This window comes from Cryptomeria japonica, chromosome 8, assembly GCF_030272615.1.
Source record: "Cryptomeria japonica chromosome 8, Sugi_1.0, whole genome shotgun sequence".
NCBI lineage: Eukaryota > Viridiplantae > Streptophyta > Pinopsida > Cupressales > Cupressaceae > Cryptomeria > Cryptomeria japonica.
The window spans coordinates 738,581,065-738,602,174 of NC_081412.1; the positions used below are offsets into that span (position 1 = coordinate 738,581,065).

The 21,110-nt window shown below is 40.2% G+C and overlaps 1 protein-coding gene across 1 annotated transcript in view; it reads right to left on the reverse strand.

The window, feature by feature from the left end:
• Nucleotides 1–21,110, reverse strand: part of LOC131061454 (DNA mismatch repair protein MSH3) — a 103,490-nt gene that overhangs the window by 75,904 nt on the left and 6,476 nt on the right. Inside the window, exons 2-3 of the mRNA XM_057995150.2 lie at nucleotides 9,268–9,432; nucleotides 8,641–8,805 (exon numbers count right to left, since the gene is read on the reverse strand). Of these exons, the coding sequence (XP_057851133.2) occupies nucleotides 8,641–8,805; nucleotides 9,268–9,432 (330 nt within the window). The remainder of the gene's footprint in view (nucleotides 1–8,640; nucleotides 8,806–9,267; nucleotides 9,433–21,110) is intronic.

Below are 21,110 nucleotides of genomic sequence, written 5' to 3' on the forward strand. Positions count from 1 at the left end.
CGTTGTTAGTTGTTAACAGTGGACGCCACCCAGCTGTGATAGAAATGGGCATCCTCGGAACCACCCTGATGGACACCATCGTGGATGGAGGGTCAGGAGTAAATGTGCTCCCGGAGGAGACATGGAAGAAACTGGGGAAGCCCACGTTGTGACCCCCCACGTTTAATCTATTGGGAGCAGACCAGCATGGGATTAAACCCCTCGAGACACTCATGGCACAACAGGTGATGATCGGCACACAGCCATTCGTGCTTGATTTTGTAGTGATCCCGTTAAAACAGAAAGGGTACGACGCCATCCTTGAACGGGGGTGGCTAATTGCCGCCAAGGCAAAGCATGACTGGAAGAGAAATACACTCTCGTTAGAGAGCATGGGGAGAAAGTATGTGATAGACCTCCGAACGCAGATGGTGAGCCAGGAGTTGGAATCCTCCTCGGAGTCGAAGTTGGATGGAGACCGGTGGGAGGAAGATGAAGGCCGACGGCAAATGACGCTCAACAACGAAGGGGTTCTAGAATTAGAAGCATGCTCGAGGGATGACAGGGATTCTATGAACGGCCTCTTCCATTGGTAGATGGAGGATTATGAATTGTTCACACCCTTGTGTAATGTGTTGAGCATCGAAGAACAACCGGAGTTATTCCCCCTAGAGTACGAAGAATACAGGGAGGGGGAGGCCCGTGTGAATGACATTCCGGCACACCAGTTTCCCAAAGACGGACCCATCAGATACGAGGAAGCCAAGTTGAAAGAAACAAATTTAGGAGAGGCGAGCGATCCCAAGAAGATTCTTGTGGGAGATGACTAGAACCCGGTGCTTAAGGCTGCAGCATTTAAAATTTTCCTAGAATATAAGGATGTGTTCGCGTGGACCTACAAGGACTTGAAGGGTGTACCCTCGAAGCTATGCGTACACCGCATTACATTGGTACCCAGAGCCCAACCCGTAAGAAGCAACCCTACCGTATGAATAAAAACTATGCCACACGGATGAATGAAGAAATTGAACGAATGCTGGAAGCGGGGATAATTTTCAAAGTACAGACAAGTGAATGGGTGTCCCCCATTGTGATCTCACTCAAAAAGGACAGCAACCAGATCCGGATTTGTGTAGACTTCCGGTGTCTGAACGCGGTCACCATCAAGGACCCCTTTCCTATCCCCTTCACCGACAGTATCCTAGAAGAAGTGGTTGGACACGAGATGTATTCCTTCATGGATGGGTTCTCTGGGTACAACCAGATATCCATTGCGGAGGAAGACAAGCTAAAGATAACCTTCATAGTGGAAGACGGTGTATATGCATACAATCAAATGCCCTTCGGCCTGTGTAATGCATCAACGACCTTCCAACGTATCATTTTGCACATCTTCGACAAGATGTCTACAGGGAACTTCAAGACCACCTTAGACGATTGGTCCATTTATAGCAGCCAGGACACGCATCTCAAAGCCCTCGGGGAGTGCATGGAGAGATGTCAAGGGCATGGCTAGCCCTCAATCCAAAAAAATGCAGGTTCATGGTGCCGCAAGGAAAGTTACTCGAGCATATTGTGTGCAAGGAGGGACTAAAAATAGACCCTGACAAAATCAGAGTCATAGTAGAGATGGAAGCCCCGACGAACGTCACTAGAGTGAAGTCTTTCCTTGGCCATGTGGGGTACTACAGGAGGTTCGTCAATCCCACCCCTTGGACAGACTTACACGGAAGGGGGAGTCATATGTCTGGACGAAGCTACAGAGTGACGCATTCAAAGAGTCGAAGACAAGATTGTTGGGAGCCTCCATACTCACCTACCCGAACTGGGACAAGGAATTCCATGTACACATGGATGCATCAAATTATGCCATTGGAGCTACACTAGCTCAGGTAGGGGGGCACACGCTGGATCACCCGATATACTTTGCAAGTAGATTGCTCTCCAAGGCCGAGAAGAACTATAGCACCACAGAGTGCGAAGCCCTCGGCATGGTCTACTCCGTGCAGAAGTTCAAGCACTACCTGTAGACCATCAGGCACTTATGTATTTGGTGAACAAGCCCATCATCCAGGGAAGGGTAAGTCGTTGGCTCTTGTTGCTTTAGGAGTTCACATTCACAATCGTGGTGAGACCAGGACGGAGCCATGTCATAGCAGATCAGTTGTCCTGGATCAAGTCAAGGGAACCTCCGGAGGGAGTCAATGATGACTTCCCAGATGCACACTTGTTTCGGATAGTCGTACTTCCCTCGTGGTACAAGAATATTGGGGAGTACCTGTCGTCATCTCGATTTCCGAAGGACATGCTTCCAAGGGAATGAAGGAAACTAGTGTTAAGGAGCAAGACTTTCGGGTTAATTAATGGCCTACTATATAAAATGGGAGCGGACCAAGTACTAAGGCCCTGCGTTATGGAGGAGGAAGTTCCCAGTGTCTTGAGGGAGGCACATGAGGGCCCCGCAGGCAGAAATATGGGCCCGGACACGACAGCATGGAAGGTGTTGCTAGCAGGGCTATGGTGGCCCACGGTACACAACGATGCTCGAGAGTGGGTTGTGGGGTGTGACACTTGCCAACAGGCAGGCAAACCCTTGAAGCAGGACTTTATGCCCTTAAACCCTTCACACGCACAGGAACTATTCGAACAGTGGGGACTTGACTTCGTAGGGCCTCTCAAGGCCAGCCGTGAACGCCGATGTTGTTACATTGTGGTCGCTACAGAATACTTAACTAAATGGGTGGAGGCTAGGGCTCTCCCGGACAACTCTGTAGTAAGTACGGCTAGATTCATCTATGAGCAAATTATTACCAGATACGGCATCCCTATTCAATTGACCAGTGACAGAGGAGGACATTTCGTCAACCTTGTGGTAAAGTTATTAACGACTGAATTCAAAAAATTTCATTCTCTATCGAGTCCCTACTACCCTCGGGCGAACAAACAAGCTGAGGCCACAAAGAAAATCTTGGTCACAATTATCTACAAGTCGTGTGGAGTTGAAGGGGAGGATTGGGAGGAAAGGTTACCGTCGGTACTATGGGCCTACCGCACAACCTACAAGACCACCACAGGCCACACACCCTTCCAGTTGATGTATGGGCAGGAGGTCGTAGTCCCTGTGGAATTCATGGTACCAAGTTTGCAGATCACTATTGACAATAAACTCGGGGATATGGAAAGCCTACAAGAGCGATTGCACGCCCTCAATAAACTCGAGGAGCGGAGGATACTGGCACAATGGGCAACCGAGGTCGCGCAGCAGCGAAGGGAGCACTGGCACGACAAGCACCTCCGGAAGATGGGTTTTACCCCGGGTCAATTGGTGTTGAAATATAATGGAAAAAATGAGATAAAACCAAGGAAATTTAAAGTAAAGTGGTTGGGGCCCTACAAAGTCCGGGAGGTTGGGGCGAATGGGTCGGTCAAATTGGGGACGCTCGATGGCAGGGAGATTCCAGAGGCCGTCAACGGGTCCAAGCTGAAAATCTATCATGAACGGAGACAGGACACGGGCCCCACCTAGCTCGACGGAAACCCCACCCAGACCGACGAAGATACCAGTAACACTTATAAGAAAAAAAGATACAAAAAATAAATTAATTAATTAAGTGGCCACGGTGGAACCACCGCCGGTGACCACCGTGCAGTGGTTGTCGACCGCGGATATACTAGCCGCCGAGAAAAGAAATAAAAGTGCCCACGCCCCAGCCAAAGATACAATCGTGAGGAAAAAGAGATTACAGCTGGGAATAAAAGGGAAAGGTGGTGTAACTACCTTAAGCAGTTGAAGACAGAAAGCAGGAACAAGAGAAATGCATTCAGCAGGAAAAAGGCAGTGGAAAACGAATCTGCCGAAGAGCATGGATAAAACGGCAAGGGTTTTACCTTCAGGGGTGAGGGTTGCCGGTAGCAACAAAAAGAAGCCACCGACGGGGAAAGCAACAGCCAGGGTTACAGCCGACACGATTATATTCGAGGGAGTTAATGGAGGAGAGTGCAGGAGGTGGTGGCAATAGAACCCTGACAACCATGAAGTAAAAAATTGGTTAAGGAAAGAGTGCATTGGGTGGTTTAGATGCTGGTTTTTCAGATCAAGAAATTTGAGCCACCGATGCGGACAATGATAGCAGCATTCGACCGCACCACCAGGAAAAGCACTTTCTAGTATATGAAGCACACAGTCATAGTCTCCTTCACGGCAGCCGACTTTCCAGTAGTTGAAGTACATGCCTTGATGAAGCTTTATAACTCTCATCCCCCTCTAACTCACCTAAACCAACTAGGGCTTGACAATCACTTTGCCTTGCCAACTAAATCTTTGAATTCCCTCTTATATTAGCCAACTTAAGTTCTTAACCCTCTTTGAGCGGGATTAAAGGGGTCCTTTGCATAAATAAGAGCGCATTTAGAGGTATTACATGCACAACCTGGAGCGCATTTTGCATTGATGCTTGCACAAAACATGAAGTCGGCCTCATGCAACAATGTATTCACCTTGTTCAGCAAGTCGGCTAGTTTGATCAATCAATGCCTGAGCACATATAAATAGAAGGCAAGCTTCTCTCTAAAAACCACAATTGAACACCTCACTTGTCATTGCTCTGCTTTCTCAATGCAAATCAGACCTGAGTTTAGGTTTTTAGATGCATTTTATAATGTCCCCTACTAGGTTTAGGCCTGTTTTAAGCATAATTAATCCATCTCAACATACTTATGACTTAAACTACGTTGATTAGGAGACAAAACCATCTTAATCGGAATTCAATCAATGATAACATAATCTTCTTCCTGATATTGAATTGATAATTCAATCAGATTTATAATCTCACATTTACTTGTTCATTCAAATTACGGTTTCTATATATATATTTATTTATTTATTTAAGTTCAGATAGTATTACACTATAAGTTTTACTGCAGAGTAGTTCTTTGTAAAATATTATTTGACCGAACAACCCTTATATGTATATATATATATATATATAAAAACACATAAAACAGATTATATTCCCTATAATATAAATTACTACACTGCCCATTTACTAAACACCAATCATTATTCCACCTAGTAGCTGTAGTGGCAGACAGATCTGACATGCCACAGTATGTGAAATTAAGCTTGAATCCCTTTATATTAGTATTACTATTATACATATTGTAGTTTATGTTAATATTATTATTATTAAATTCTGCATACAAACATTATCAGGCTATATATATTAAGCAGTCTTTATTAAACACATCCCCTATGCATACCACTCAGGACAAGGTTGTCACTGCCTGTAACTTAATAACAGTTCTGACCTTCTCCAATTTCTCCTTGTGATTTCCTTCGTCCCTTCTTGTTTTTTCAATAGAATGGATTGGATATCTATTATATATCTTGCCAACTTGGAAGGTGACACGCTTTGGGGGTGAAGAGACATCCCTTTAATCGCCTATCTTCATAAACAATGATTAATGCTTCTAATCGCACTTTTCCACCATTATTGGTTAAATGTTCTATTTGATGTTTTTGTTTGTAATTACTTATTTAATCATATCTCTCCAAAAATTATACAGGTTGGTCAAATCGCACCTCTTTAGTAATCATGAATCTTTACTTTTGTGCATGCTTCCTTTGGATCACAATGATAGAATTGTCTTGATTCAATACTTTCCTGTACAGTGATTATAATCGTTCTTTCTTAGATATTAATTAAAGCCATTCAGTGGGTGTCTAGTCGCTTATACTGAGTTGATGCCGTATATGATATGGCTGTCCATATTATTGAGAATCAATTACGTAGGATCTTGTTTGAAAATTGCCTGATACTATTACCCTTAATGGTTTATCCCGATTACTATAACTTCGGTGCTTTCCATTCGAAACTTAATGAGTGCCATGGGAGCTCTTGTCTTCACCGATCATGTAGCAAGGAAACCCGTAATTGAATTGTGGTAGCTGTATCTTACAAAGGATTTCTGTAATATCTTATTTCCTTACTACTATATAAATAGGTTGCTTCATCCACGGTATCACTCGGTTGTTCAATATTTGTAATAATAATAAGTCAGTAGTAGGCAAACTCTATTACTGTTTATTTCTATAAACAATAAGTGATCAATACATGTATTGTTATCATATTTATATTCTTGGATTTATGTTTATGTTTATTACTATTTTTGTTTATTTCTGATTTCATTTATATGATATTATTAAATACTAATTTAATAATAATATTTGATAGAAAAAAAAATATTTAATAATTTCAAATAATCATTCGTTAATAATTATTATATTAATGATAATAATAAATATTTCATTATGCTATATATAATGATTAAGGAGGGGACATGACACATTTGAAGTCTGATTTCGATGCATTCAATTCTGATTTTAATCTCAATTAAGGTATGATCCATATCTTCCAAGAGTTTCTCATGTTTGTGAGGGCTCATCTATACTGATTTCTGAGTGATTCTCAATGTTTCACCCCCTTCTTTCTAAGCATATACAAGGTGTCCCCTTGCAGAGCACATTTCAAGGGCTGCCTTGCACAGAAATGACAAGCATGGGCGGGATTTACAGTCAAGCATGCATAGTGGGCTTAGAAGCCTTGATTGCACAACCTAACTAGAGCGGGTTTTAGGTAATCATTTGCAATGCTTTGCTCCCATCTTGGGCAGCATTTGGAAGGTCCAATGCGCAAACCAAGGCGGATTTCAGGTGTGTGAACGCACAAGTTTAGTGCAAAGATGTAGGTCTTTTGGTGAATAGCGGATTTAAACTAGGTACATGCACAATCTGTATTCTGAGCACTTTTGACAAGGTTGGATGCACATATTTGTTCATGAGTCCACGGGAAGCATTTGTATGCACCAGCTAGTAGGCGGTTTGATACTCATGTTTGCACAGCACTAGGGTGGAGTTTGGCAACATGCCTGCACACTTGCATGCCTTAAGTGGAATTCATACCTTGATTTGCAAAATGCTGGACTTTGAGGCATGATTTGCAATTTTGAAACTTGAATGGCGGAGTTGGAGAGGGAAAAGCATTGGTGGAAATCAAGGGTCAAACACCAATTTTCTTGCAAGTGCAAATTTCTCACAAGGCAATGTAAAGCATGAGCATCATTAGCAGATTTCAAGGGGTCCCTTGCACAAATGAGTGCGCATGGTGGATTGTTCGGGGTGTTTTGCACAACCTTATACATGAAACAAGAGGCTTGAACTTTACTTGGTCAAATATTTTGATCTAATTTTCTCCTTGAGCCACCTCTAGCATACATAAAATTTTCCTTGAGCGGATTTTATGTGTTGCCTAAAATTCTCCTTGAGCCACCTCTAGCAACTCACAACTTCTCTCACAAGCAAAGGCTAACAAGAAACGACTATCACCAAGCTTGAAGACGACCTAAGGCACCTAAGCTAAGCTTAAAGTGGGGGTCCCCATTTGCAATGGGGCAATGTGTAAAAACATCACAACAGATTCTATTTGAGAGCAAGAGCACCTCAATGACCTTGCATTCATTATGTACAACCCTTGCTTTCAAACCACAAAGGGGGAGGCCCTCTCTCATGATGCCATCAACTTGGATGACATCAATCCTTTGATGATTGGACCGTAAGATCATAGTGATGTCCTACTTACTATGAGGATTTTGCTGAATTGGAAAGAGCAACTACAGAAGCAACAAAGTTGGAGGCAATGGAAGAAAATGAAGACACTTTGAGGAAACAATGGGTCAATATTTTGATGCCAACTTACCTTGAAGTTCAAGGCTCAAAAAAGTAATATACACTAGGAGGAAGAGGAAAATGTCAATCAGCATATGTAAACAATTATAATGCTGTTATATAATTATTACCGACTTTCAGAGTCATATGACATGCAATGTTTAAATTATGACAAAATGATAATCAAATTAGACTTCCATGTTCTCTAAATGCATTAATTTCTTTTTTGGTTTGAAATTATGAGGTTTTGTTTTGTTTTGCCAAGTCTGAGCCAAATTTTAGGGCTACCAAGGCTCAGCTTTTAAACTATGTGATTGAATGCAATAAAGAGGTGTGCATTAGAGAATTCAAGGCTTTGCAAGCGTTAGGATACTGTTGTAAAAATTAATGTTCTTGAATGCCTCCCTAAAAGGGCCAAACTTGTAATTGCAGCACAACTAGTGGTAAGTGAAGGTAAATTGCATTACACATCTGGAGTTTCTTCCCGCATTCTTCAGGGTAATTTCTTGTGCTATGCTTTGTTTTTATGTTGTATTCAGTTTCCTCTGTTGTTCAATTCTTGCATAAAACTATCTCCATTCTTTTAAACATTAAACTTGTTTCTAGACAATCAACGGATGTTTTCTCAAGTAATATAAAAGAAAAGCAAGTTTTTAAGCAAGAGTTTCAAAGATGGATTAAGATATGTGTTGTTCAACTAGTTGTGGAATATCTGTGCCGATTACAGATCATTTATTCATTTTAGTCATTTCAGGGTAATTCAAATCTCTCACTGAATAGATTTTCTTCCAAATTATGTTAAATCCCAAACTCGTGTAATCAAAATGGCAGTGATTTAACCGCCCTGTCTAATACATTATTTATCCCCTTCTCCAAAAAAACAAAAAGGTTTCAGCACACAAGAACACAATATAATTTGACATAATCAAGATAGCTACCTCTAGTTGTTGCAGCGTGTTGGATGAAAAGGACATCTCATTTTTGCTGGCAAATGGGCGAAATGAAGCACTCAAACCCAAAATTCTTTCCAGTTTGAACTGCTTAAGATAGCGCAATGATAGGGCCAGTGCTTGAACAACTAAATCAGGCATTGCCATTATAACCTGCAAGTGACAAATTCATTGATAAGCACAAGAAGATTTGTGATTCTACTCACACCATTGGCTTTCCTGAGTTGCAATTTGTTATAAAAGACCCCTGATTGGTTAAGAAAATAGAGACATTAAAATGCATATTTTTCATTTCAAGAGTCAGCAAGAATGTGCATATGATATTGGCTCCCTACAATACAGGCAAAAACTCCATTTCCTGTAAATTATATAATTTCATCATTCAACATAGAAACCTTCGCATAACTTCTGAATCATATTAATGATACTTCCTACCTGAACTATTTTTCTGTAAATTCTGCACAAAACAGTTTCATTGGATCGAACACAATCAATGTTTGATCAAGGTAGAAAAAGAACAATCTGAGACAGACAGTAGTTCACAATTTAACTACTTCTCAATAATACCTTGATAAAAAATCATTTCCTTAGAAGATGTATATAAACCAAGCATACCTCTATCCCCTCATTCCGACCATCATTATTTTGTGCTGATATCTCATCACTTCTGTTTTCGTATAAGGACATCACTTCAGCAAGTGCTCCCCCATCCTTGAATAAGTCACGTGAAGACCACTCAACACGAACATTTGATGCTGGTCCAGCAAATTCCAGGAGTAGCTAACAATAATCATTTCAGGCTAAGTAAGATTTGTGATGCAGAAAATAACACATTCCTTGATCAACTTGAATATCATGCTTTGACTTTTGCAATATAAGTAACCGGAAATGGACCAGAACCAGAAATTTTATGAAAATTCAAAGAGTAGATACAAATCACTAGCCTCGGGCGATGTAGATGAGCATCAATAGCATCCAAGGACACCAAAAAAGAATTTCAAGTACCAGAATAAAGTGCATAGGCAACAAAGTAACAATATAATTAAAAATTTCTCATGGAAACTTAATTGCATTGCAATTAATAAGTTCCTTACAATGCAAAACTTGTCCAAAAAAACTTAACGCAAAGCTGAGACTTCCATAGACTTGAGACCTAAACAATGCAGCCTTGCATTCAAGACATGAAGTCAGTCTCTGGTAAATAATACACGTTCCTCTGGTTCAGTATATATCCAACCTCCATCACATAAAGCTTTTTGATACAAATGGGTGAGGTCATAACTTGAATGAAACATGCATTGCTGGTTTTATATAATTTTTTCAATAGATAAAATGAGTAGCAAAACATTTGGTGGAAAAATAATACACTGAGCAATTGAAATGGAGTAATCAACAAGTAAAGAAAGCTGGATTTCTAAGCATAAGAATAAATCAAATTAGATGCCATGGGGAAGCACACTACAGCAGACAGAGTGACAAGAACTAAAGTCTAATTTTATTACTCACAAAGTGAACTAACATTACAGCATAGTTTATGAATTTGAAATGCAGCGATCATGTTTGATCCATCCTCAATTTCTAATTGTTATATGCACGTTTACTAACTAAGATTGTATTTTAATAAGCAACTCGTTTTTTGAATTACATCTGTATGTCACCATTGGGAATTTCAGTGAGAAATCCTAGAAACAGGAAGATGACATTAAAACGCTTATGTAATAGTTCTCATATTTATCAAATACAATGGCTGCAGTTATGTACAAATTGGAACTGAAACCTAACTAAATATTTAACTCCTATACATGGACTGTCTTCATGAAATTGAGGATTTGCATATTGCATTTTTCAATGTCAATTTACAATGGACTGTAGTCCTTAGAAGCATTACAAATCAAGGAGTACTCCTTCACAATTCCTCACAGGATAATTTATCCCCAATGCTTCAAAAAAATGAACAAATCTATGTCTACTGATTTAAGTGTATACCAGACATTGATGCAGATCATTGAAATTGAAATATTAGTCCTTGAAAACTCTAAACTCCAATATCACTTTAGGGCAAAATGCAATATCACTTTAGGGCAAAAAGGTCATAAAAGAATTATTAATATCCTCATTTTAAAAAATTTCGCAGTCTTTTTATTTTATGGATGACATGGGGGTTCAGTCCTGTTGTGACATTTTCACACATCGCCCCATTGCAAATGGGGACCCCCTACTTTTTAGGCCCTCTCGGTCTTTTGGTCTTGGTTTTCGGGTCTTTTCGTGGCAGTATCGTCAGTCCTCTCAGTTTGCAAATGTTTGGGGGTCAGTTTGATCAAGTCTGCAGCTCGTTTGAGCAAATTTGGCCGAGTCTAGGGCTCGTTCTGTCAATTTTAGGGTATCTGCCTTCAGTCCTAGATTTTAGGGGTTTCGTTTTAGGATTTTCGAAAATTGAATGTTGCATTGGAGTTAGGACCCTCTAAGAATCCGACACGTGAAATTTGAGCGTATTATGAGCAACTTTCTATTTTTAGAAAGTTCCTATTTTTTAGGGATTTCACTGCCTCTCAGGATGTCTTCATTTCTCCGAAAATCAAACTTACTATTTTGTGTAAGTTCCTATTTATAGTAAGTTGTCTTGCGTCTTGTTTTGGGCTCTAACTCTGACATTTGAAGCACTTTCTATTTTTTGGAAAATCAATTTGTTGCAAGAACCTCACAGGCAAGCACTGAAGACTAAGCTATCACGATCATTTCTAAATCCGGAAAAGTCAAAAAGCAGGCTACATGGGTCGAAAAATGGCCAAGTATGGGAGTCACTCAAGGAATGGAAAGCTTGAAAATGTTCTAAGTCTGGAAAATCCACTTCAAAACCCCCCGAAATGGCATTTCAATCCGAAGAAGATCAAAGTTGGCTGTGTCTTGAGAGTTGAAAAGTGAAATTCCATGCCAAGGTGAAATTCACACCCAAATCTGGAAAAAGGCGCCAAACAAAGGAGATGAAGGAAAATGAAAGGATAGTAAAATTCCCTGACACATGCAAAAATCCTCTCAAGGGTGAGTAGAGGGCGCTCAAACAAGGGTGCCTTAGAAAATGTAAAGCAAGCAAAATTCCTCCATCAGTTGAAAATAGTGCCCAAACAAGTGAGAAGTGCGCCAAACATGAGGACGCATCGAAAAAAGGAAAACAATGAAATTCCTTGCCCAATGAAAAATTCCGCCCAAGGATGATCTAGGGAGCCAAAATGCCCATGTCATGGAAAATCCAAAAATTGCCAAATTCCATGACCAGTGGAAAATCCCGCTCAAGATAGCTCAAGGACACCAAAAGGCAAGGGTCAAGGAAAATTCAAAAATTGCCAAGTTCCATGACCCAATGGAAATCCCGCCCAAGGAAGAATTAAGGCGCCAAAATGCAAGGAGCATGGAAAAATGAAGAAAATGAAAATTCCTCCATCAAGGTGAAATTTCCACACCCAGGCTTTAAGGTGAAAAAATTCTAAGGTGTGGAAATCAAAGGTCAAGGAAGAACTGAGAAAGAAATTCCCCTTGGGAAAAAATTTGAAAAATCCATTTTCAGGCATCAAAAATCATCTAGATTTCTAAATGATGATGGATTTGGATTCGTAGGAGAATTTTCTCTCTTGAACCCTAGAATTCAAATTTCAAAAAATTCCTAAAAAATAGGAAATGTGGCAAATTGATGAAAAAGCTTTCTCGGGACAGGGTGAACTCAAAAAGCACAAAAAAATTCTTCTCCAGTTCCGAAATGTGCCTAAGGTTAGAAGTAGAACGTGAAAATCAAGGTTCAAAAAGAAAACTTCAAGAATTTAAAAATTCCTTCCTCGAGGAAGAAATGCACCCAAGGTGAAGAATTCCAAGAGAGTGGAAAAATTGACTAAGAGTTGGAAATTCCTTCCTTTAGGACAGAATTCCAAGAAAGTAAAAAAAATTGACCAAGTGTTGGAAATTCCTTCCTTCTGGACAGAACTCCAGGACAGTGAAAAATTGACTAAGTGTTGGAAATTCCTTCCTTCATGACAAAATTCTTGGAAAATGTGAAATTTGGCTAAGGCATGAAGGAATTCCTTCCTCAAGGGTAAAGTAGAATCAAGGTCAAAATGAGGTTAAGGAGGAATTTTTCCTCCACATCAAAATTCCTTCACCATGGAGAAAATGTGCTCCAGGAAAGGAATAGGCGCCAAATGAAGGTAAGGAAGGAATTTTCCTTCCAAGACGAAATTCCTCCATGAAATGAAAATTCCGCCCAAGGAAGAAGTTGAAAAGAGAGGCAAGGAAATTAAGTCGGGGATAGAGAAGAAAGGAAAAATCCCCTCAGGAAAGAAAATCAAAAAATTTCTTCATCGCATGAATTCTACGCCCAGGATGAATTGAAGATGAAAATTCCAAGGCAAGGAAGGAATCAAAGATGTGAACGGAACGAGAAAATTCCCCTCGGGAAAATTTTGAAAAATCCCATTTCAAGCATCAAAAAACATCCGAATTTCAAAATGATGATAATTTTGGATTTGTGAGATAATTTTCTCTCTTGGACCCCAAAACCCTAATTTGGGAAAATTCCTAAAAATTAGGAAATGTACAAAATTGATGAAAATCTTCTCCAAGACAAGGAAAATTCAAAACTTCAAGAAAATTCTTCCCAAATGAGATTTTCCCTCTCCTAGGGTTTCTCGCCAAGTGGTGGTTGGGTCAACGCATGTTGAATTTATGGAGCATCTTTTGCATGTAGTCACCACATTTATGACATTATGGCAGATTCTTTTGCATGTTGCCGTCACATGGGGAGATGATGGGCATTTATGGCAGCATGAACAGTTTTGCATGGAGGAATCTTTATTGCACAATGGGCGATCTTTTGCATGAGGGTGCATTCATTGCATGGTGGGCACTTTTTGAATGTAATGGTTAATTAATGCTTTATGAGTGCCATTTTTGGCAAGATTGTAATTAATTGTATATGGGCAAAATGGGCATTTATTGTTGATTCCCACATTGCTGCATCATGTGTGGGGAATCTTTCAAGGAAAACCCTAATTAGGGTTTTTCATGTAACCAAGGCATGAAGCCTATATAAAGGGGTGACCCCCCTCATTTGTAAGGGAGGGAAATTTGTATGAAATTGTTGCAATAAGTTTTTGAGATAATTACCATGAAACATTGTTCTCTGATGGTGTCCACTTAAGTTATTTTTTTCAAAACTTCCATGGTTTCACCTTCCTCACTTAGAGTAGAATTTTACTTTCTCAGTTGTTAGATAAAGTGCTTTGATTTCAATGAAGAATGTAATGGTGTTTGATGAATTTCCATGGTTCAAACTTTTTGCATCTTGTTGATTATAAGATGCAATGCAAAGTTAGCTTGAACCCCCAAATTTTGTGAATTAGCGATTCGCTGGTAAAACATTTCATGTATATTAACTGAGAACAAATTACAATATATATAAATAACAAAACAATGTAGATATTAAAGAAGTCAACTAACTGCTACTATAGACATTTAAGATGTCTAACAACACTAATTTGACCATTAACGTATATAGAATTATTATTCTAACACCCTCCCTTAATGGTCAATCGATCAAAACACCAAGTTGCCCCCTGAATTTTACAAACTTATCCAGGCTCAGAGACTTGGTGAGAATATCCACTCTCGGAACAAACTGCAACTGAACTAATCTGTCTTCTACCAACTTACGGATGTAATGACAATGAAGCTCGACATGCTTGGTACATTCATGGAAGACTGGATTATTGGCCAGTTTGAGCACCCCTTGATTATCAGCATATAAAGGAAAAGGACCTGCTTGCGGCATCTACATGTCGGAAAGCATCCTTCGAAGCCAAACTGCCTCACATGCGGCCTTGACTGTTCCCTGGAATTCAGCTTCGGTCAAGGAAAGAGCCACGGCATGTTGCTTCTTGCTGCTCCAAGTGGTGGCACCAGTACCCAAACTAAATACGTACCCAATAGTGGATTTTCTGTCATTCACTGATCCTGCCCAATCTGAGTCAATATAACCAATCAGCTTTGAATCGTCACACCTGCTATACAGAATGCCATAGTCTGAAGTGCCTTTCACATATCACAGCGCTCACTTTGCTGCAATCCAATAATCAGCTTTTGGGGTTGTCATGAAGCGAGAGATGTGGCTGACAGCAAAACAAATATCAGATCTAGTGGCAGTGAGATAGATGAGGTTGCCTACTAGTTGCCTGAATTTGGTTGCATCTACTATAGGTGAATCAGACTTGGCTGATAACTTTAGCCCTTTCTCCATAGGTGTGGAACCAAGCTTACAATCCTGCATTCAAAACTTGTCAAGCAAATTGCAGGCATACTTGGACTGTGAAATAAAGATACTGTCACCAGTCTGCCACACTTCGACACCTGAGCAATAATGGAGAAGCCCCAAATCTGTCATGTCAAAAGCTTGGCACAAGTCATGTTTGATGGCTGTAATCAAATGTGTTGAATTACCAGTAATGATCAAGTCATCCACGTAGACAACAAGAAAGAGGATATCATCACTAGAGAGTTTGACATACAGATTAGTGTCAGAGGGACTGCGCTAAAAACCATGTTCAACCAAATATTGATCAATCTTGAAGTACCAAGACCGAGGGGCTTGCTTCTGGCCATACAGGGCTTTTACCAATCTGCAAATCTGATATTCCTTACCAAGAACCTTGAAGCCAGGAGGTTGAGTCATATAAACTTCTTGCAACTCACCATTGAGGAATGCACTCTTAATGTCCATCTGGTGAAGTTTCCACCCAAACTGAGTTGCAATGGCGAGAAGAAGACGAATGGTACTCATCTTGGCAGTAGGAGCAAAAGTCTCCTCGTAGTCAATGCCCTCCCATTGTGTAAAACCCCAAGCAACCAATCTGGCCTTGTACTTATCCAAAGTACCATCTGCATGATACTTGACTTTGTAAACCCATTTACAGCTGATAGGGGTCTTCCCAGGAGGCAGATCAGAAAGAACCCAAGTGTTATTCTTCATAAGACTATGGTATTCTGTCTCCATAGCCTTTTCCCACTGAGGAATGCCTTTAGCCTCAAAATATGTCTGGGGCTCATGGATGCTGTGGATGTTGGACATTAGTGCAAAGTTGACTGTATTTTGCTGCTTTCTCTTGCGGCAAACTGATCTATCGTCAAGAAGCTCATCACCACGAAGATCTCCTATTGTCTTGGCCCACCATTTAGGCCTGAGGGTTGAAGTACCAACATCTGGAATTCGACTAACAACATCCCCTAGAGTTGTCGGAACAAAGTCATCTGGATGCAAATCCTGTGGAAAATCAGGTGGTGTTGGATCGATAGATTCCTCATCTTCAGAGTCAGAATGCCCTGCTCTAAATCCCTTCCATCATGGGAACCAAGAGGAAGACGAACACCAACATCAGGAGTCTTCACAAACTGAGTCGCAGAACTAGTAGTAGAAGGCATGAATGGACCAGTAGTCTCATCAACCACAACATCACAACTGAAAATGAGACGATCTTTCTCCACATCAACTTGTAGGCCTTGTGGTTGTCGTTGTAACCAGTAAACATAAGTGTTTGGCTCTTTGAATCTAGCTTAGCACGCTTGGCATCTGGAATCCATACATGAGCTATAGAACCGAAGACTTTCAAATGGCCCACTTTAGGCTTGAGTCCTGACCAAGGTTCTTCAGGAGTCATCTTCTTGATGGCATGTGTAGGTGACCGATTCAAAAGGTAGACTGCAGTGTAAATTGCTTCAGCCCAGTATCTCTTAGGAACATTTTTATGCTCTATCATAGAACGAGTCATTTCAGTAATGGTGTGATTTCTACGTTCAACGACACCATTCTACTGAGGTGTGTATGGTGTGGTGAGTTGGCGCTTAATGCCATGTGTAGCACAAAATCTAGAGAAGTCATTGGAACAAAACTCCCCTCCATTATCTGACCTTAGAGTGACAATCTAAGAACAGGATTCTTTCTCAACTAAGGCCTTAAACTGCTGAAATGTACTGAACACATCTGATTTATTTTTCAAAAAATACACCCACATTTTACGACTGAAGTCGTCAACAAATAACAAGTACCTCCAACCAATAACAGGTGGAGTGTTCATTGGCCCACATACATCACAGCCTGAACCAATTGAAGGACCTTGGAGGCTCGCCAAGAATCACCATCCGAGAATGGTGTTCGAGGCTGCTTCCCAACTTGACAGGCTGCACAAACTCCATGATTTTGAGCTTGGATCTCAGGTAGACCAGCAACCAAACCCTCCCAATATAACTGGGAGAGATAGTGCATGTTTCAATGCCCATAATGTTGATGCCAAAGTGTTATGATGGATGTACTCCTAGCAACCAAAGCGTGCTCCTAAGAAACGCCAGAATCAGCAAGTCCATAAAGACCATGATCTTCAAGTCCCATAGCGATTGCAGTACGAGTCTCCCTATCAACGATGTTGCAGATGAACGAACTGAAGACAACAACTAATTGAGCAAAATGCCTCATGATCTGATTGACGGAGAGGAGATTATGTTCCATGCCCGGAACATAGTAGACATCAAAAAAAAAAATCTACCTCCTGAGTGAATCTGGACAGTGCCCTTACCAACAACTATGTACTCTTCTCCTCCTCCAAAGATTACTGAATCTAAGAATGGTTCAAATTTCGTGAACCAATCCCCACGATGAGTAAAATGCCGCGAAGCCCTTGAATCAATATACTAGGCAGAAGAGTGTACTGGATATGTTGTGCTCTTGGCCATAAAAGCATACAATGCAGATTCTTTCTGCTCTGAGTGCTCTGCAACATTTGCCTTCTGTTGAGACCCTCCCTACTTCTTTTGTTCAGAAGTCAATCGAATTCGACACTCGACCATGACCAAGCTTATGACAATAATTGCACTAAACGTTCTTCTTCTTCTTCTTCTTCTTCTTCTTCTTGTCCTGAGAAGAACCAAAGCCTTTTGGCTGAGAAGATTGAGCCTTCCCTTTGTTCTTAGTAGAAGATTTGGCAGAGAACGCTTGCTCGATGGAGGAGGAACTGGTACTGCTTCCAAACTGCTGGCACCACCGATCTTGTTGTAAAAGCTTGTTACAAAGATCGGAAAACTTCAAATCGACATCAATGGAGGTGATATTGAGTGTTTCAATGATATGCTCATAAGATTTGGGCAAACTCTTCAAAGTGATGACGACCATGTCCTCTTCCTCCATTGTGCGACCAATCGCCTCAAGTTGGTCACGGATGTCTTTGATCTTTGTCAAGTGATCCTATAGAGTCGTCCTCTCGTCCATCATAATGGAAAAGGGCATGTTCTTCATAAAGAATGCTCTGCTCTTGTCAGAGGTTTCATGGAGACTCTTCAGATGATCCCATATCTCCTTCGCAGTTTTGTCGGACGGTACCTAAGGTAGCTGCTCATCAGTGACGAAGAGTTTGATGAGCATGACAGCTTCGCAGTTGCACTCATCCCATTTGTCCTGATCTTTTCCAGCAGTGGTTGGATGTTGGGATGTGCCCAAAACAACTACATCAAGACATCGGTACTCAAAAATTGTTAACATGCGCTGCTTCTAGGCGTTGTAGTTGCGACCGTTGAACTTTTGGCTACTTTCGAGCATTATATTCGTCAGATGCCATCACGCACCCCAAGGTCAAACTGGTGAAGGCACGAAGTCAATAGATGAAAACAAGTTCTACAAGTCAAAACAAGTTTTGCAAGTCGGGTTCTGAGGTAGAAGCAAAAACCCTAGCATGGTTTTCGAGGCAAAAAAATTTCCGGAACCCAGAAAAATTGGACAACGACCTAGAAAAGCTCTTGAAAAACCCACCAAGAATCTATAATCGGAATAAAATTTCACCTTGAAACAGAGGGTCAAAACCCTAGGCAAATGTGCGAAAACCCTAGGTGCAAAAAAAAAGAGGGTTCAAAAATAAACCCTAGGTCAACAAAAAGATTGCAGATGTGCTCTAGCCACCCAATTCAAAAATCTGCAAAGGTCGAAAACCCTAGTCGACGTTGGAAGAGACCCAGAAATCGCAAAAAAAATCGCATGTCACAAGAAATACGCAGAAAATCGCGCCTAGACACACCACCACCGCCTCAAAAAACACGAAGCCTTCAAAACATGAACCCTAGCCCATAAAAACGCAATGAAAATCGCGGCCGAAAAAATCGCATCGCGGAGTTGAAAGTCGCTTAAAAGAAGCGCGAAAATGCCGCCACGAAATTGTCGTCGCGCGGGTTGCACACAAAGTCACATTGAAACATAGACAGAAGCCGGGCCGAGGGAAAATATCAACACGAAAATAAAATCGCGTGCCAAAAAAAAAACGCGAAGTTGCAGTCGAGTCTAAAAGAAAAATACCAGGGTTGCAAAAACTTGCAAACACAGACCCGCCAACCAGATCCCACAACCCTTGCTCTAATACCATGCGAATTAGCGATTCACTGGTGAAACATTTCATGTATATTAACAAGAACAAATTACAATATATATAAATTTCAAAACACTGTAGATAATAAAGAAGTCAACTAACTGCTACTATAGACATTTAAGATGTCTAACAACACTAATTTGACCATTAACAGTATATAGAATTATTATTCTAACAAATTTATGCTAAGTTCAATTGTGAATAGTCCTTTGGATTGCGTCGTGTTGGGTATTCAAATGCACTTTCTCAATATAAAAATCCTTCAACATCCTTAGAAGATTGCATCGGTTCTTGCAGAGTTGTAATTAATCTTGGCGAAGCAGAGCTTGGTTTATTTGGAATTTGTCCACCAAAGCACTATCCATTGATATCACTGCCCTTAGGAGTAGATTTAGATCCTCTAACCCTTTCCCCTTTAATTTCAGTCCATTCCAATTCAATCCGTTCGAAGCAGAAGCATCGCAAAATTGCCATATCCGATGATGAAGTTCCACACCACAGCAAAGAAGTGAAAGAATGATTCAAACGTAAGTCCCCTTGGATTACCAGCAAACACATCAGCCAGCTGAGTCACGTCCGGTGCATGAAGGAACCTTGGAGTTAGCCGTTTGATCTTATCGCAATCTTAGCATACGGTTTAACTTTGATCAAGTGAGAGTGAAGTGACCGTTGGGAACTTTATTTTGTGTTAGACGCTGTCCTAAAAAGCACGTCAACAAGTCCTAGTTAGACAGTTTGCACACGCATCTGTTAAGTCAGTAATGAGATAACAAAAAAGACTCATACAAACTATTGAAGTAATGCTATCTCCGACAGTCCAAGGAGGGGCATAATTAGGATATATTATTTTTTTCTGGGCATTGATTTATAGCTCATGTGTTGTAGACCAATCATGGATAGGAGATATGTAATGTCCCCACTTTGAAATATAATTTAATAATAAATAATAATAAAATTAAAATACAAATGAATGAAAATAAATTAAAATATAGAAGAATATAAATAAATATAATTAAAATTCAATTAAAAAGTTAATGAATGGACAAAAGACATAAAATGAAAAGTTGTGACTCCCTCAAACATGAGATATACAAGGGAGAAGAGAACCTCATTTGAGGGGAGGATAATTAGGGGAATCAGAAGTGCAGATCTGATTTAAATAAGATGTGCAGATCTGATTGTGAAAGGTTGTGTCCCTTTCAAAGGGCAGAAATAATGAAGAGTTGCACTCTTTTAAAGGGTGCTAATGGTGAAAGGGTGTGTCTCTTGCCAAAGGGCATGCATGATGAAGAGGTGTCACCTCTCCCTCACATGGAGAGATATATAGGAAAGGAATCAAAAGCATCCAATATCATCACCATCGATCAAATCAGATCAGAACTCTTATTAAGTTACACGCAGTAACATCCTTGTTCTTGGTGGTATGCATGGGGATGTGCTTAATATGTATGCTTAATATATATGAAGCCTGATAATGTTCTTATGCAGAATTTAATGGTAATATTAATATAGACTGCAATATGTATGACAGTCATACTTAATTTCATATACATTCATAGTACATGACAGACTATTATATTAATGGCCTAGACTTCAATTCATTTGCTAATGCCTGTGAGAGCACCAGGGATCAACAATTAATTGAAAATCATGACTTCAGAAAGACAGTGATCTTATTATCAACTAAGGCAGCAATGAATGTAATTAAGCAAAGACGGTAATTAAGGAGAGAGATGGATAATTAATTCAGATAAGGGAGAAAATCAGAAACAATAAAAGAGCAAGCAGATTCCATTATCCATTGAAAGCTGTAGAAGATTAAATTCAGTCAGCAACAGCAATGGTTAGGACACCAACAGTTCCAATCAAGAGAAAGGAAAGAAGTCCGAATTACTTGTAAGATCTATGCTATGCTTTAAGCATGAGTATTCTGAAATTAATCATTAAATTTGCAGGAGTTAAGAATAACAACTAGAATTAACAGTGTCAGTTAATGACTCAGTTATCTTAGAAACTTAT